Here is a 17958-nt window from a genome sequence, read left to right on the forward strand (position 1 = left end):
AGTTTTCCAGATTGCTGGGCTAACGGTGAATTAACATGTCAGGGACCTGCCTATTAAATGTTATTTTTTTGGAGAAGTCTGAAGACCATTGGGTGCTTAATCCAAACATATTAGCCTGATTGCATGCTACATTTTTTGGTTATTTCACATCCACCAGTTTTCTAAGTCCAATTGCCACAGCACTTGCATGGGCCTGTAAGTGTAAGCACGCATAGGTGCCTGTGTCTTGTTACTGAGGTCTGATCATAAGATAGCATACTTTTATTTAGACATTTACCACTTACAGCAGCCACACCATTTGCTTCACGGGAAAATTGATAGGGTGATGGATAGTGGATTAAGTTGCTGTTTGAAAGGCTGTGTAAAGGAAGAGGAGCCATCAGTATTCAATAAGCAGTAACAGAGAACAGTGGGCCATTGCTGCTGCTCTAGGCCAGGTGGTTAAAAAAGAAAATGGTGAAAGTGGGATTCTTTCAACAGTGCACCAGTGGCTTCTAGAAGTCTCATATGGCACATAACTGATGTGTGCTTTGAGAAATAGCTATAGCTAAGGAAGACAGGAAAGTCAAGATATAAAGCATAGAACAGGAAAATCCTGGTTTGGAAATCTTTCCCGTGCATTCCTCTTTCAGTGTAACTGGATGAGTGAGCATCCAAGAAGTCTTCATCTTTGGATGAAATTCTAAGAATAAATTCTTAGAATTAATTTCAGAATAAAGAATTTATTCTGAAATAATTAAATTTATTCTTAGAATTTATTTCAGAATTATTTTAAGAATAACTTATTAGAATTTATTTCAGTTTTACCTGATAACCAGATAGTGCCATGAGATCTGTCTGGACCAGCAAACTGTATTTCCTTAGCATGTTACAGTGGACACTTATCAGCTGAAATTTCATATAGATGCATGCTGTTCTTTCTTATAGATGAACTTTTACTTAAAAAGATTGTAATACCGTTGGCTGGGGAGGGATCAGCTGTCAACAGCTGGTGTTCCAGCCACCCCTCTGAGCAGTACTTATTTAAGATTTAAGAATTGTCGTTAATAATGTAATCATGGAAGCATTATTTTTCATTTTCTGCTAATAGCTGGTTTTGCAACTGCAGTTATTTCTAACTTTTTTGTGACTTAATGACAATTGAATTTTCTTTTGTAAAATGTGATTCAACAGATGCAATCTGTGGAGGTTAGTGATGGGTTGCTAGTCCTGCATTGTGTCTCAAGCATTTTCGTTTCTCAATAGTTGTGGTATTGCTTCGTTCCTACAGAAACCACAGAAGTGGTTTTCAAGGTACCTGTGAACTGGATTTTTCATGTCACATTTTTCTTGTTTCGTTCTAGAGATTTTAGACTCAAGTGCATTTTCTGTAACCCAACAAACTGAAACATGAAGCCAACATTCTTGCCTGGAAAAGGGCACTACCATAAATAGGATTTTTATTTTTTGATTTTGTTCAAGGTGGTAAAGATATACAGCATTTTTCCTTGACCTCAGTAATCTGTCTGGTGGCCTAACTTTTTTTCTGGGCAGACTGTCAGGCTACTGTATCCTTTTAACCATGCATATTATGATTGCTAAATACTTGGTATTTTGAGCAATTATCTTTTTCACTGACATGTGTCTCAGGTAGCTTTTAACTCCTGTAGCCATCTCTCTCTTTCCCTCCTCTGCTTTCACAGCCCTTAATAGCATCTGCTTCTTCTCTTGTTGTTGAGACCCTTAAATGACTGAACTGTACATTTTTTGCTAAATACAAAACAAACAACAACAACAACAACAAAAACGTAATAAAAAAACAAAAACAGACTTCAGATTTATTTGCCATCATTTTGTATTCAATCTCCAGAGAAAACTTGACTACTGGTTAATTATTTGCCAAACTATTCAATATTTGTTAAGAATGTTGTGATGACTGTGAGTAGTCCAGTATGTGAATAGTTGTACATCAATCTAAATGTACTTGAGCTGAGGGTTTGCTATTGTTTGGTTTGTTTAAAGCCTGTTGCAACAGTGCTGATGAGCTGCAACAGTAAATTTGAAAATCTTGTGTGTCCTAATCACTAGAATGTGGAAAGTAGCATGTGGAATTACACTGGTAAAGGACGTGTCTCATAAAACGTTTATCATTACAAAGTCAGATTTCTTATAATGAGAAGCATTTGCAGGCAATGATTCATTTTGAACTGTAGTTCTTATTCTGTGCTCTTATTTTTACCACGTTGTGCCCTTTGACCTGGAAGCGAAACTTTTGTCCTCTTGACACTAAAGGTTAACAGACCAGGAAACTAGATCACTGTGTGTCCCCTCTTCAACCAGGATAATTTAGTAATTGTGCAATTATCTGAAGAGTCCCATTCTGATACTAAAAATAGTATTAAAAATTAAATGAATGTAATTAAGATTTTCTAGGTCCATACAAGTCATCTGTTTTCTGTTTTCAGCAATTATATGCTCTCGCGCATGAAACCTAGCTGAGGCAAAACTTTCAGAGCCATTGGTCTTTTGTGGAGCAAAGAGTGGTTTCATCAAGTCTTCTGACTTTGATCTTGCATCCATTGGTGTTTGATACATCTGCAACTACGGCCCATTTACTCCACGTACCATTCTAAAAATTTAGGTGAATTTTTTGTGGGCACCTTCCTCCACCACTAATTGTGATACATAAATTGAATTAGTGTATTCCTGGTCAGAGTTAGAGTACAGTGAGCACATCTCATTCCAAGGGACAGAAGAGTCTGCAAAACTACTATAGTACATATATACTCTTCACTGAAGTAAAGTTTCAGTTTGAATCTTTTTCTCTCCAATAAGACTTTATTCTTTATTCTTTTTTTTTTTTTTTTTTTTTTTTTTTTAAAGCAATCTCAGGACCCACCTGCTGTGAAAGGCCTTACCTTAGCCACCAAGGTGCGTAAAACCATGAGCAGCCGAGTGCACGAGGCCGTGAAGGCAATTGCGCTGTGCCACAACGTGACGCCGGTGTATGAGTCCAATGGGGTGACAGACCAGGCTGAAGCCGAAAGACACTACGAGGACTCCTGCAGGGTGTACCAGGCCTCTAGTCCTGATGAGGTCAGTTTGCGGAGTTTGGTTCATGTTTCTGCACTCGTGATTTGTCCAGGATGTATTTTGTAGGTCAGTATTTTAAGTTCCTCTGACAACGCTTAGCAAATTATTGGCAATGGTGTCTTGGGAACTTGTGGAAGGTGGTTGGACCACTCTCATCAGCCAGCTTGTCCCTCATTGGCAGTGTGTTCAAACTTCCAGACAGAGTTCAAAGTTGGAAGTCTTGCTGGGTCTCATGTCTTACCCGGGAGGCATCCCTTGCCGTGCAGATGGGACAGACCTGGAGCCTGAGTTAGCTCTGCAGGATAACCAAAGTGAAGCAGAGTTGGTCTTGGAGCAAATCTGTGCTGTGCCATTTCTCCATCAGCACCTAGTCCAGCCTGGGCTATGTGTAGTGGTACAGCAGAGGGGAAATTTGCAGAGGATTGATGGAGACTCTTACTGGGCACTCTACAGAGCAGACTGAGTACATAATGGATGATACAGTGCTCTCTGCCATACTCTGCAATATTTGAAAAAATAGTATGATTATTGTGATGCATCTTCTTGAGTGCAACTATGCTAAAACAATTTATCTAGTAACTTGTACATTTGGTTTATGCCATTGAAAGACAGAAGTTTTAAACTTTTCATAATATCCTACTGAGGTCCTATTGGCCATTGGACTACATTTGGAGGATTCTTCCATGTATTGCCTCAAATAAAACAAAATTCCCTCTGGAAATAAACTTCTCACCCTTGACATCAGAAGAGAAAGTAGCTTTCCTTATAGTTAAAGATGAGAAATTGTTTGCATAAAAATCAATGTATAGGTAAAAATCTTCAAATGGATAGGTTTCTGAGATTGTAGTGCATGTATTACTGAAAGACTGGCATACAGAGTTAGGCTCCACATTTTGTGCCATTCAGAATATTCTTTGTGGTGTTCTTCTACCCAAGCATGCAATTCATTAATTTCATAGAATGTGGTCTTCTCTGTATTATGCAAAACCACTATCTTTGCTTTTTTTTCCCCCCACTCCGTTGGTATGCCTACAGTGACAACAAATGCTTACCCCTCCCTGCTTTGAGCTGGTGAGCAGATCCCACACCATGACCCAAGTCTTGTGTTTTGCTTACCTGCTTTTCTCCTCTAATGTGTTGCTTTCCCCCATGAAGGCAGCTTTACAGAAAGCAACTGCCTTTGGATTGAAATGAGATCTGAATGATTTCCAGATGGTAATTTTTGTGATCTGTATTTAAGTTTTTTCTTTCCTTTTTTCCCCTAAAGCATTTACTGGCTATTTTTGTGCAATCCTCTGTTTATTTACATGTGTGCTGTGGTATATAGTGAAGTCAGTGATTTTTCTTTTCCTTTTTTTGCTTTATATTATTCTGTCTTTAAAATATTTATGGAGCAATTTGTCTCAAATACCTAAGGGATTATTGTTTGTTTGTTTATTTTACTGTAGCATGATAACTAATCCTACCAACATTATTGTTTAAGTTCTTTTTTCTTTCTTGTGGTGTTTTAAGTAGAGAATTACAGTGGGTTCAGAAATCAGATATGCTTTGCTGCATTGAGGAAATCTCGTCTGTAAGTCTTAAATATACAAATATTGTTTAGACGTGCTCTGTGTATGTCATACTAGATGCTACAATATGCAGGATCAGCACAAGTCAAGTCCTTGAGAAGAGAGTGATGCTGTTAAATAACATTCCCTGTAGGGGAATGGCTTTGGACTCCTGTTAAAGCCAGCCTTTGAAATTCTATATCAATAAAATATTACCATGGCAGGGAAGGTCAGTTTATGAAATGAGTACAAAAACTTGTATTCTCTTTACTTTAACAGCAAGGGTAATTTCTACCAGTTGGCATAGGATTCATTTCCTGTAACAGAAAGCAGGATTTCCTAAATTTGTTTCCTGTGCACACTGCTATTTAGAAGACTTGAAGTATCTTTATTCAGGTATCAGTTACAGCCTTGGGGCTCTGCAAGCGTGTCAGTTGTAGCCATACAGTAACTAACAGGGGAAATGAAATAGATATAATCTGATCAGAGATAAGAGTGCCTGGGATTCCTGGGCAAACAGTCTTTAACCCTGACAGCCCACCACAGCTGCCAGGACATGAAAGGGTGCTCCAATCAATGGGTTTCTGCCTGTTGTCTGTGTGCCTAGGCAACCCTAAATGGGACGTTTGTAGAGCAACTCATAGCACAGAAGGATCAATTTGTCCCTTTGGAATGAAATTTATTAGTCGATATCCACTTCGGTGGTGGCTTGGGTAATTTAATTGTCAGAAAGAGCAAAGTTGAGGGGATGGTACGGCGGGCTCCCATAGCTGCTCTGCTCTGTAATGCGCGGATCTTTGTCTGACTTGGCCAGGACAGAGCTACGAACTCCCAGAGAGCTCTCAGGAACCTTGCTGACTTCTCCTCATCAGTCAGCATGGGCTCATGAAAAGATGTATGAGTGGTTTCCATGCTGGTTAAAGCTGTCAACGTATCTTTGCATCTTCCATGTTTCGCATCTTTTTGCTGTGACCAGGAGCCTTCCAGTTAGCGATTTATGGGGTGTGGAGTAAAGTTTTTCTGGCCCATGCCACTCTGGAAGCACGTTGCCTGGCCAGATGCCCCGGCCCTGCAGGAGAACTGGTGGCCTGTTGTCCTTGGTGTCATCCTGCAGTGTTCAGGGCTGAGCACGTTGTGCTTTGTGGTGAATGGGGACGGTAATTTCAGTGCTTGCAGTGGCTCTGATGGGAACACTTCAAAATGATATCACTTTTCCTCTCTGGTAATTCGCGAAGCACTGCAGAGGCTGGGAGGTGGCAAGTTAAAAGGGGTCAGCCCCACTTCCCCGTGCTGAATGGGCTTCACCTGGAGGGCCATTGAGGGCTGAAAGAAGTAGTGCTCCTGGGCTCAGCAGCAAGGGAGGGGGGGGATTTCCTTCATTACTCTTCCCCTTCTGCCGACATGCCTTTTTGTGGTCTCAGGGCCATCCGAAATGAGTGGTGGCACACAATGAAATGCAGTTAGTTTGCAGTATGATGTGTGCAGCATAGCAGGTATCCTCTGCTGCTCTTCAGTTGCTACTGTGCGCTGGGCTTTTCTTCCAGGAGGTTTGAATGCTTCCTGACATAGAATTGAAGTGAGATGCTGGCAGGGAAGGAGGAATCTGTGGAAGAAAGTAGCAATGGAGATGCTTTAACAGCCTGAGGTGGGAGCAGAGCTTTATGTCTTCAGACATTTGCAGCTCACCAACACGGGCAGATGAGCATCTAGTGCTATGTACACCAAGCAGGTCCTTGTGTTAACATCTCACTGTGAAAAATTCTCAATCATTATTAACCAGAGTATTAGAAACCTGAGCTCAATCTCTGCTCTGGGAGGTAGTTAGGAGGATTATCCAACTGCATCCTTTAATGCACTAAGGATGTCTTGAAGAAACTTTTGAAAAAGAATCTTGAAAGGTCCTTTGATTTGTTGTAACCTTTGTGAATAAGCCTGCAAAAACTTGCTAGTATTAAAACAAATATTGATTTAAAGGCCTTTAAAGACAAAGCCAACTCAGCTAATTTTTTTTTTTTTCATCTGATGATTTAAGACTACCTTAAGAAAGAAAAGGATTTATTTTAGGTTGTTTTTTAAACCTAATTGTGGATGAAAGGGAGCCGAGATATAAAAGATTGTCTGATTAGACCAGTTGTATCAACTTTCCTAGTAAAACCTTGAGTCGACGCAAGTATTTATAGATTTCATTTCTATCTGTATTCTAGTGTATGTGATTTCCCAAAATAAATCTCACTTTTATGTAAGGTATTTGTGGGAATAGGCAGTAAAAGCAGAACCTGAAATGCCCAAGAAGTAATTAACCTTCAAGTCAGCAGCAACCATGTGCCGCACATTCTCACATTCTTGAGAACGTCACTGTAAAATACTTCTAGTATTTTGTATTTGTTTGGGGAAAGTATCCCTTGATCCTTCCTGGAGGCACGTGATATATGGGCTTATGTCAGCTGCTGCTCCCATCCGTTACTGCCAGGACAGCTTGTAGAGCGAAATGCCTGTATCTCAGCAGGATCATTCCTAGGTGGCTATGTCAGCTGAGGTGGGGAGACGGGGGCAGCGCTTGGGGAGCAAAATGAAGTCTTTGGTCTTCTGTTGTGACTTGGTTGTAATTTAGTGAATGCTTATAAGGAAAGCAATGTTGCAGGTCCTCAAATACGGAAAGCGGCAGTCAAAATGATAGTTGTATAAGCTCAACTGAGTACTTCTGTGTGTTGAAAAATCAGGTTTTTTTTTAATTATTATTATTAATTTGTTTGTTTTAATGTGTGGGGCAGAGGAGCTCTGCTAAAAAGTGCCTGCGAGCCAGCCTTCAGCTGTTTTGCTGCTCAGTACAGAGATTGCAAATTGCTGATGAACTGTAACTACCAAACCGAGTACAACAGGGAGCTTGTTTTCCTTTGTTTTTCCATGTGAATTTTTAATGATCTCTGCGTTAGCATTTCAGGCTTTGATACTGTAAATCCAGGGTGAAAGCATCACTTTGAATTCTTGATTTCATAAACAGCAAGTTTTGAAACAGCACATTCAACAAGTTAGGTGTTTGTAAATAGATTTTACTAATGGGCCCCTACAGAGGTTTGGGTGCCCTGGAGCTGGGCAGAGGGTACCGGTGCCTCCATTTGCTGTATGTTTTCCTTCTGGACACTGCAGCCAGAGGCAGGGAGCCAGCGGCCACCTCCTGCTAAGGGCCTAGGAAGGCTTTGCAGCTGATTCAGGAGCTGGCCTGCCCAAACCACAGAATTACTCTTAGTGAATGCTCAGTGTCAGGAAAAGCCTGTTATATCCAGCTGTACCAGAGCACCTGTGTAAAAAATGTATCATTAACATTAGGTGGAGATTTCAGCAGCCTGATGATCCACAGCCCACCAGTTTTTCTGGAAAGCTTGGGCTCCACTTAAATGCCAGACCCACAACCATGGTTAGGGTGCTAGGCCTGGGCTGGCATTTCCCTTTCTGCCTCCGTGAACAGTTTTAATTCATGATACAGCATAAGTTTCAGAGCAGATTACAACCTGCTGTGCCTTTCCTCTCAGGTGGCCCTGGTGCAGTGGACCGAGAGCGTGGGCTTAACGCTGGTGGGCAGAGACCAGTCCTCCATGCAGCTGAGGACACCAGGCGGCCACATCCTGAACTTCACCATCCTCCAGATCTTCCCCTTCACTTATGAGAGCAAGCGCATGGGGATAATCGTCCGGGTGAGTGGCTTCAGTTACACGCTTCTGTCTGTGATTCTCCTGCGAATATAATGTGGAAGGTACAAAACATTTGCTCTCAGGAGTGGTGTACTTCCTCAGGCTATAAACTGGTTCTGTGTTTTGAGCTAATAGCATCTCGCTGCTGGGTTAGTTTGGTGATGTATCCTTTCCTTCATCTTCAATTTTTGAACTTTAGTCCCTCATTCAAGCTGACAGGAAAAGGGAGGAGTAAGCTGAAGCTTCAGGCACTGTGTGCGTGTGTCCTCCATGGCTCCGTCTGCCTCTGGCTTCTCCTTCCTGCTCATGTTTTTAATTTCTGTCCTGGATTTCAGCCGTGGGTCCAGCTTGTGCTCGGTCTCCACAGCAGTTGTGGTGGTACAACAGGGGGAGATAGAGACAGCAACAACTGAGAAGGAGTGAGGGGATTGTGGACTGATGCCACAGCAAACAACTTCAGCAGATTGGTAGTGGTAGTGTGGTACTGCCCTGATCTCTGCCAGGTGCTGAAACTCTGTCAGACATTGTGGAAGTACAAGACTGCTGGAGAGGGCACTTGCTGTAGCTGCAGAGAATGGTGGAGGTCTTTCTGAGCTGTTTAACATCTCAAAGCCGTGCTGAGAGTGTTGTATCATGAGCAGAGTTCAAAAATAGCTGAGTTAAGGTAAAAGGGTACATCTGTACATGCAGATAATTTTATCAGCAGGGGCAGGCACTGCACAGGCTAAATATGTGCCCAGCTGAAATTGTGCATGTACCTTTGTGATTCTGTCTGCAAATGCAATAGAAGATCACACTTCCAGAAGTTAATTACCTTGAAAAAGAAAGAATAAGAAAGCATGGATGTTTTAAAAACAGTAGAAACGAGTTATCACCATTATCATCATTAGTTTTCCAGATACTGCTAGGAAATCAATGTTAGAAAAATAAATCAATCCAGCTGAAGCAAGGCACTTCCATTTTCCTGCAAAGCAAACAAGGTGAAGCAGTTTGAATATTTCTTTTGGAGATAATTAAAACATTGCTGTTATTTTTTTTACTGAAAGTACAGACATATAATTGGTGCCAGGAATTTAAAACACGAATAGGAAACCTATAATCCAGGGCAAGATATGATTTGCTGTATCATTGCATAGGATCTGCAGCCTTGTTATTTAGGGTGGGGAGAATGGGTAAGGTTGATCCTTGCCTCCTTTTGCTTTGTGCTAAAACTAGGTTGCTGCATAGTTATTTGGGGGTATCTGGAAAGAGAGTGTAAGATTATCTTCTGTCTCGTATTTTAAGTTATAAAACAGTGGGTGGAATAGTCCTTGTTGTCATTAGAAGCAGCTGGGACCAGGGTAGTGTATGTGAGCCGCTTCCACAGCAGATTTATTTGGTCTGCTTCATTGGCTAACGTTTGGAGGCTTCACAAATATGAACTTCTCTGGCTGTCTGGCAGAACGCAGCCTCTGTCAGAAACAACATCATGGAGGAATAATGTCACGGAGAACTTGAAATCTCTCAGTAACAGCAATATTGGTTATAAAGATAGAACTGTAACGTGCACACAATAGCTTTTGCAAACCCATGCATGACAATCTGTGTTTCATACAGATTGAAATTCATTAAAGCTCACACAAATGGCTGTATTTGCATTATTCCACCTGAGTATTTTGGACCTGGGTCTCCCGTTACTCAAGGAACTGCTTTTAAGTGCTGGATTCCAGGCCTCAGTACAGCGGCATAAATACGTATTTCAAGTTGTTCCAGGCTTTGGAATATTAAAACATGCCTGAGGGCAGGAATGCTGGTTGAAATGGGCTGATAGGCTGAGCTTGTACAAAGTAATCAGTGTGTTAAATCTGTGAGTCTAGAGACCTGACTGAATGTGTTTGAACACAGAGTCCCACAAATGTGTCCTGCTGCATGGGATGATAGCTGCAGCAAGGATAGCATATGTACCTCTAAATACAGCAAGCATAATTTCTTCAGCTGGACTATTTTTTTTAATGGTAAAAGTGATGTGGTGCCTTCAGGCAACCTTTTTGAGTCCTAAAAGAAAAAGATGAGCAATAAAAGATGGAGGAATAAAAAACCTTTCCCTACCATTACTTATGATAAGTACTTTTTTTTTTTTTTTTGAGGAACTGTTTTATCAAAAGTTTAAGAAGTGGGCTAACCATCAGAACAAGAAAACACTTCTTTTAAATTGTGATTGCGTGCTCAGCAGAGAAACGGATGCTCTGAAATGCTTTCTCATCTAACAAAAAGTAGAAAAGTATCTAAGTAGAAAGGAGATCTTTTTTCCCCCCTTTATGTATGATAAAATGACAAGATGCAAGTCAGTGATCTGAAGCTTGTGCCTTTTAAAACAACCATGAGATACATTCCTCCCATTTAGGAAGAAAAAGTTTCCTATTGTGCATTTCTGTATTTAATGTAGTACTGCTGAAGAAAATGGCAAAACTCCCACTTGTGGTCAGTGGGAGCAATATCAGGCCCAGATCCCAAGCCTGTAAGACAGGTTTGTATTGCTAATAGAAGTACGCACTGCCTCCTCCATCATGCTTGGTAGCGAAGTGTCTTCATTTTGCAGCTGTGAGCTGCTGCTAAGTCACTGTACAGCCTCCTATGCACCCTGTGTGGAGCCAGGTTTGGAGTAGCAGCTGCTGGCTGCTTGAGTGTTACCTTAGCATGTTCCTGTATACTCCAAAATACTATCAGGGTTTACATTTGCGTTAAAAACAGTTTAAAAATCACTAACTGTCAAATAAAATGTTTTTATTGAATGTGCATGTATGCAGGTATAGGCAGTCATGTTGGTTTTGATACACAACTTGCAAAGGTGGTTAGTTACCTCTTCAGCAGATCTTCTAAATCTGTGCTACTTGTCTAAGGATCAGAAGAAAGTAGCATAAAGAGTCCAGAAGACACCAGAAGCATTGTGCAGGAGGGGAGAAGAGAGCAGCTGTAGAATGAAACCACACTCAGGAATGCAGCGAGTAGAATTAAGATGGTAATATTTTCTGCTAAGCCATACAGATATTGCCCATTCTTAGAAAATGCCATTTTTCCAGCTAGCAGGAGCCACTGCGATTGTCTTGCCAGCATAATCTGGGTATAGAATTTCAGCAAGTGATTCATGCATCAAGCTCAGCAATGCCGTTACCAAACTCTTTGGCAGGGACGCCCGTCTCCCCTGCTGGTCCAGTCCTCTCTGGCTCTCATAAAAAGATCTCCTTCAACACACAACATTTAGTAAATAAAATAGTAGTTAATATTGAAAACAAGTAGCAGATGTGCCTCATTTGGGATATTTTTGCAGTATCTTCTATATGTGATCAAACTGTCATCTCTGTAGCTGATTATTTCAGTTCTAAGAAGTCCCGTTTTAACAAAGCAGCCACTCTTTACAGTACTGTTTACTTACTTATCTTCTTGAAAAGAGGCCTGTTTGTTTGACCACAACATTTTCCATTCTTCTTTCTCTCTGCTTTTTTCCCCTTACCCATGTGGAATGGTCTTTGTTGCGAAGTGAAGATAGTGCTATTGTCATATCTGGAATTGAAAGAAGCCTTTGAACTGTGGCCAGAATCAGACCACGGTGGAAAAAGATGCTTCTCCAAAACAATATAACTGGCAAATCTTTGTGTAGATTTATAGTGTGATCTTACCATAATATGAGAACGCACTAACCTCCTACTGAACTCGGTGAGAGGAAATGACTAATGCAAGGAGATAGCTGATACAGTATTTATATTGGACAAAAACTCTAAACTATCTTAAGCCGGTTCTGCAGCACGGGAAGTAGAGTCCTCATGCAGTTTCCTACAGAGATGTTGTTAGACACTTTTTAATCAAATAATTTAATAGATAAACCCTTACCTTTTGCCAGCGCCAAAAGTGTTATGTTTTATTTAAGCAGATTTTGTTTGTTTTGGTAGTTGCACGTATTCTGCTTTGGGGGAGGTGGGATGTATGGGTATCGGTATGTGAAGGCTAAACCTTTCAGGGCTTTGAAAAACATTCTTAGGCTTAATCATAAGAATCTTACCTGCAAAGCTCTTTGAGCTTGGCAGAAGTCTTTGGTAGAGTATCTTAATTATCCTTGGCCACTTCTTAATTGCCCTAGCCAAGTCACTTATTTCTCTTCCTTGGGTTTTTAGTATCTGCATCAGGTGCTGCTTTGCCTTGCTGTGCAAGTGAACTGTTTTGCCACAAGACGTCAGGCTTTTAATCTATCGACTTGTACTCCTCGTGTGTGAGAGCCATCACCACGAGTTTCTGTAATGGCAGAACAGATTGACGCCTATATTAAACAGTGTAAAAACAAAGCAGTGTTCATTGTGCTTTTCTTTAATTTCTCATTTTACCTAAAGTATTTCTTCCCCTTTGTTCATGGCTGTCTATTTCCAGACCTTTCTAGACTTTCTGCTCTTGCGTGTTAAGTTTATTTTCTTCCTATCCCTGGTGGCTATCTTCGTTTACAGAGCAGTTTGTTCCTTACTCATTGTTTTGTCTCCTTTGAGGAAATTGCCAGGGTTTCCATTAGCTTGTAATACTAATAGCTGTGACCTCCTTAGGTATCTGCCTGGTTAGAAGGGATTTTTTAATTTGTGGTAATGTAAATATGCTTTGCTTGCAGCCTACAAATTACTTCTATCAGATAAGGCAAGCAGCAATCTAACCTTTCCACGGCAAGCATAAACTTTAATTATGCTTATGTTGTATAATGTAACAGGGTAAATTAAAGTGACTTTTACTCTGTTAATTTTTGTGCATCTGTTTTATTGTTCCTGGTAAGTATGAAGCAGGTTTTCAGGGTGAGGGCTAGAGGTTACTCCAAAGGCACACGCTGTTAGGATTGAGAAGTGGCTGCACGGGGATCACATGTTGCTGATTAAGAAGCTGATCATACTTGTCTAAATTCCTGCTGCAAGTAACTGAACTGTAATTGAATAGGCATCTCGTTCTGGCCCTGAGACAAGATGCTGGGCCAGATGGACCTTCAGCCTGACCCTGCACAGACATTTTTGTGACTGTTGTGTAAAAAACCTCATCACTTAGCTTGCTGAGACCACTCCAAATGTGCTAATAATGGCCCAACTTTGACTCTTCTGCTTCTCAACTTCAGGATGAATCAACAGGAGAGATCACCTTCTATATGAAGGGCGCTGATGTGGTGATGGCTGGCATTGTGCAGTACAACGACTGGCTGGAAGAAGAGGTATGGGGAGGTCTCTCTTGGTCCTGAGGGTTCCTCCCGAGAGTGCTTTTCCCCTTCCAGGGCAACACCTGACAAAGCTTCTGCTGTCAGTGTGCCAAAATGGGCACAAGTGCTAAAACACCTGCAGGCCAAAAGATCATGCATTATGGCAATCCACTGTTAATCTTCAGCCTTGTTACTTCTTCAGCAGTAACAAGGAAGTCAGGTGGCAAGTTCAGCATATTTAGTGCAGAATAATTTCTAAAAATAAAATGGATTTTGCTCCAGACGGGTTGCTATTCAAGATCACCTAATTTGTCATGGGCTTGATCCTGTGTCTGGATTTATTTTAGACTGAAAGGTCTGATTTCAAAACTCCATTTGGCAGATTTGTACTTGGATGTGTTTGTCAGGTTAGCAGTAATGTTGACACAGAGTTCATAGCAGTAGCATCATTTACTGGTATTCCTCAGCCCCACACCCCAGAGTTCATAGAAATAATGGATTGGTCTTATTTTAAAGAGTTTGTGGCCAAAGATTCCAAGTCTTTAAATCAAAGGTTTGTGTCCTTTTACTTAGAAATGGAGAAAATGAAATCAATGGGGCTGTTTTTGCCATGTTGATATGGCAGAGGGGACAGTTTTGTTTCTGATCACTGGGATAGATTACAAACCATTGCAGATCTCCTTTTTTCCTCTCGAGTTTATCATGCACTTTATCAGATGTTATAGACCTGCTGGGGTTGCTCAAATGGGACGGTTATTTTCTTAACCTGCTATCTTGCATTGCAATCTCTGAAATGCTGTGCATAAATCATCTTACTTGAGATGCAGTTTATGGTTTACAATGTGATACTTCTTTCCAGTGTGGTAACATGGCTAGGGAAGGCCTGAGGGTTCTCGTTGTAGCCAAGAAGTCTCTGACAGAAGAGCAATATCAAGACTTTGAAGTAAGTTCTTTGTTTGTTTTTTTTTCTCTTTGTTTTTAAACAAATAATCACTGAAGTGATTCTCACAGACCTCTAATGATAATGCCGCCTCTCATCTCCGTACTCCTTCTGTTAGAATTGCCATTTTTCAGTGTCTTGCTGTTCTTTTAATCAAAGTGCCTTTTAAAGTGATATGTAGGAAACTGGATCCCGTCCAGGACTCTCCAAAACAGTTCCTGAATCCTGCCTTCTAATCTTCTACGGTTATAAATTCTGCAAATATCCATCATTCATTAGACAAGTTGTGTTTGTTTGAGGCAATGTGTTGGCTTTTAATTTTCATTGTTGCATTCTGGCATCCAGGGAAACTACAAACATCCCACATATAACACAGCCATGCTTCATGGAAACACAAGCTTCATGCGTGGGGTATGTTAGATGGGTCTCTGCACACGGTGCTAACTTCTGTACCCCAAGCAGGCAAAATGTGAAGTAAAACTGGTTAAATGCAGAAGTGAGATGGTGGGAAGCTTCAGGATTCTCTGCTGTCCTCGTTTGGAGAAGTGTTAGTCAGAAAAGCAGTGGTTGGACCTGTGGTGTGATGGCATTGTTCCCAGGTTTGTGTGTGTGTGTGCCACGCTGTGTGCCGTGCCACTTGGCTGGCATGGGATAGGGGCAGAGTGACAAAAACTTCCTGAAATATTTTCTGGCCCATTCTGTAACAGCACCTTGTGCTCATGGGCCGTTACAGGTGACACCTCTGAATGACAGTCAGCAGATAGTTTTGGGGCTTCATGCTGGCTAACCCCTGTGTTGCACAAAAATGCAAGCTGACCGTTCATGTGGCTGTGGCTACCTCTGCTCTGTCCTCAGGCACGCTACGTGCAGGCGAAGCTGAGTGTGCATGACCGCTCCCTGAAGGTGGCCACGGTCATCGAGAGCCTGGAGATGGAGATGGAGCTGCTGTGTCTCACCGGCGTGGAGGATCAGCTGCAGGCGGATGTCAGGCCCACTCTGGAGACCCTGAGAAATGCTGGCATTAAGGTTTGCCTAATTTAATATTACCCCGGCAGAAATACCTAGGCTCTCAGGAGTTTACTGTCCTGCAGACAGAAGCTGACAGTTTGGGGCCCTGTTGATGAAATGTTCTAGCAAGTGCCCTTTGGGAGCAGGAACAGTGAGGCTGGCTGATGCATTTGAGCACGACTTTGGGTACAGAACATGTGGGAAATGTTAAAAGTTAACACGTGAGAGTGCGTCATCTTCTGTGCGTTTCTTCCCTCGGCCTGTTCTGGCTCCTTCCGCTGAGAAACCGGGTGCATGTGCAGGAGGGGAGCTGCAGGAGACTTTGGGGTTACATGAAACAACAGGGCTGTTGTGGGGTTTAGTGGGTGATATTGGAAGTAGGGTGATGGTTGGACCAGATGATCTTGAAGGTCTTTTCCAACCTTTATGATTCAATGACTCTGGCACACGGTGGAGCTGGGGTGAAGCGCTCGGCTGTGGAGGTCAATGCTTTGCAACAGCCACTAGAGGGTGCCTGAGCCAAGAGAATGAGAGGCTGGAAACCCATTTTTTTGGGCTCCTGCATCTGAGACGCAGGCACTTATGGCCCCAGCTGTGCTTGGCAGAGAAGGATTCTTGCTCAGTTTTCCTCTCTGAGAACTTGTCATTCAGATTCTGGTTTTGAAAAAGGGAAAAAATAAAAGACTAAACATTGAGATTCAGGCAGTAAAAGTAGATAAAATGTTCTGCTTGTGGCTTTTCTGCTTGAAATATAAAAGCGAGCAAAATATTGAGCTGTGCTGTAAATACAAAAGCAGGGAGGGCTGTGTGTTGGAATTTAGATAGGAATTGGAATTCCAGGCTTAAGACAGTCTTCCAGAAGTGTTTTCTGTTTGGAGCAATCCCTTTAAGCAACATGATCTCGAGCTACAAAGTGAGATGAGCAGGATAAAACAGTTACTCAGCAGTGCTGTGGCTTTATCTGATATAGATCTGGCCAGTAACTCTGGAGCAGTTTAATATTGTTTTCTCACCTTGGCTGCAGTGGGCATTGTGGTGCAGCGTGGGTTGTGTGGGGCTGTGCTTGTTATGGTGGTGTGTTGATTAGGGTATAGCATGCAAAAAGCAAATCAGAACTGAAGGCAGTCTTGTAATTCATTACAGGGACCATCTTGTTAAGATCAAATCATTTTCCAACCTCAGATTATTAAATAAATGAGTCCCTGTGCATTTTTAAAAAAGTTTAGTTAAATAGTTGAATATTCTTGGGCGTTGTCTTGAAAGAATAAAAACACTGAAAAACCGGGGGGGGAGGGGGGAAATAGAGAAAAAAAAAAAAAAAAAAGAAAAGAAAAGAATAGAAAACATATATTTACAGTATTGAGGGAATTCCCTGCCAGATTATAATATATTATTGCTGCTGAATATTGCGGCTGACATTGCTTTCAAATGCCCCCCAGCAGCAGAAAATAAAAAGAGCAGTGTGTGTGTATATATATTTTAAAAAAAAAAAAAAAAAGACTAACACAAAACCAACTCAGTCTGTTCCAGATGCACACATCAGCAGTGAGCTAACCCCAGTTGCATCATCCACATTTGAGGCAGGGCCATGAGGGATATTTCTGCAGCAAGGCCTGCTTATTTCAGCGTACAAGAAATAGCTGGGGTGGGACACATTAACACACGCATACACATTCTTTAGCTTGCATTTAGTGGGTTTTATCAGCAGAATCTTGAAATATTGCAGGTGGAAAAATGCTATTCAGCTTGTAACCTCTTTTGCAATTCAGCCTCTTTAAAAGCTTTGCTTTTTTTTTTTCATCCATGAGAATTTTCTGTACATATTAAAATAGGCCTTTTTTAGAGAAATAATTTGTATGTATATTTCCTAATAGTTCTCTTCCATGCCTGAACTGGTAGGTGGTAATTTTAGATGTCTTGCAGACGTGGCTGTTAAGTTTTGTGTTTAATATATTAAATACTTGGATTTTAGGTGTGGATGCTGACCGGGGATAAGCTAGAGACAGCCACGTGTACAGCGAAGAACGCTCATTTGGTGACAAGGACACAGGACATCCATATATTCAGACTAGTGAGTAATACCCGTGTACTGCTCTCAAGACCTGTTCAGGTCACCAAATGCCAGGACAGGAGGGGTGCTGAGATCAGAGCTCTGTTCCAGCAGCAGACCCAGACTATTTATGTTTTTTTGACCCAGCTTTTTATCCCCTTGAGGTTTTGTTTATCAGTGTGCTGCCTGTCCATATTGCTTTTGCTCTCCTTGAGACTTGTTTGCTTTGTCGGGGTGAAAACAAACAAACTCTTCCTCCCTGCCATGTTTTTCTCCAGGTGACTAACCGTGGAGAAGCCCATCTCGAGCTGAATGCCTTCCGCCGGAAACATGACTGCGCACTTGTTATTTCTGGCGACTCGCTGGAGGTAGGCTGAGAGCTCCCCAGACTGTTCAGGAGCAGCCCCAACACCCTGTCGCTGATTTCTGATTTGTAAAGAAACATAGCACAAACG

The 17958-nt window shown here is 41.6% G+C and overlaps 1 protein-coding gene across 2 annotated transcripts in view; it reads left to right on the plus strand.

Moving 5' to 3' along the window:
- ATP9A (ATPase phospholipid transporting 9A (putative)) overlaps positions 1-17958 on the plus strand; it is a 61137-nt gene that overhangs the window by 29597 nt on the left and 13582 nt on the right. For both annotated transcript variants that reach the window (XM_082773558.1, XM_082773559.1), the window contains 7 exons: positions 2863-3075; positions 8153-8314; positions 13428-13520; positions 14365-14448; positions 15301-15471; positions 17426-17524; positions 17782-17871. In XM_082773558.1, coding sequence (XP_082629684.1) covers positions 2863-3075; positions 8153-8314; positions 13428-13520; positions 14365-14448; positions 15301-15471; positions 17426-17524; positions 17782-17871 — 912 coding nt within the window. The remainder of the gene's footprint in view (positions 1-2862; positions 3076-8152; positions 8315-13427; positions 13521-14364; positions 14449-15300; positions 15472-17425; positions 17525-17781; positions 17872-17958) is intronic.

This window comes from Aythya marila (assembly GCF_965140915.1).
Source record: "Aythya marila genome assembly, chromosome: 16".
NCBI classification, from domain to species: domain Eukaryota; kingdom Metazoa; phylum Chordata; class Aves; order Anseriformes; family Anatidae; genus Aythya; species Aythya marila.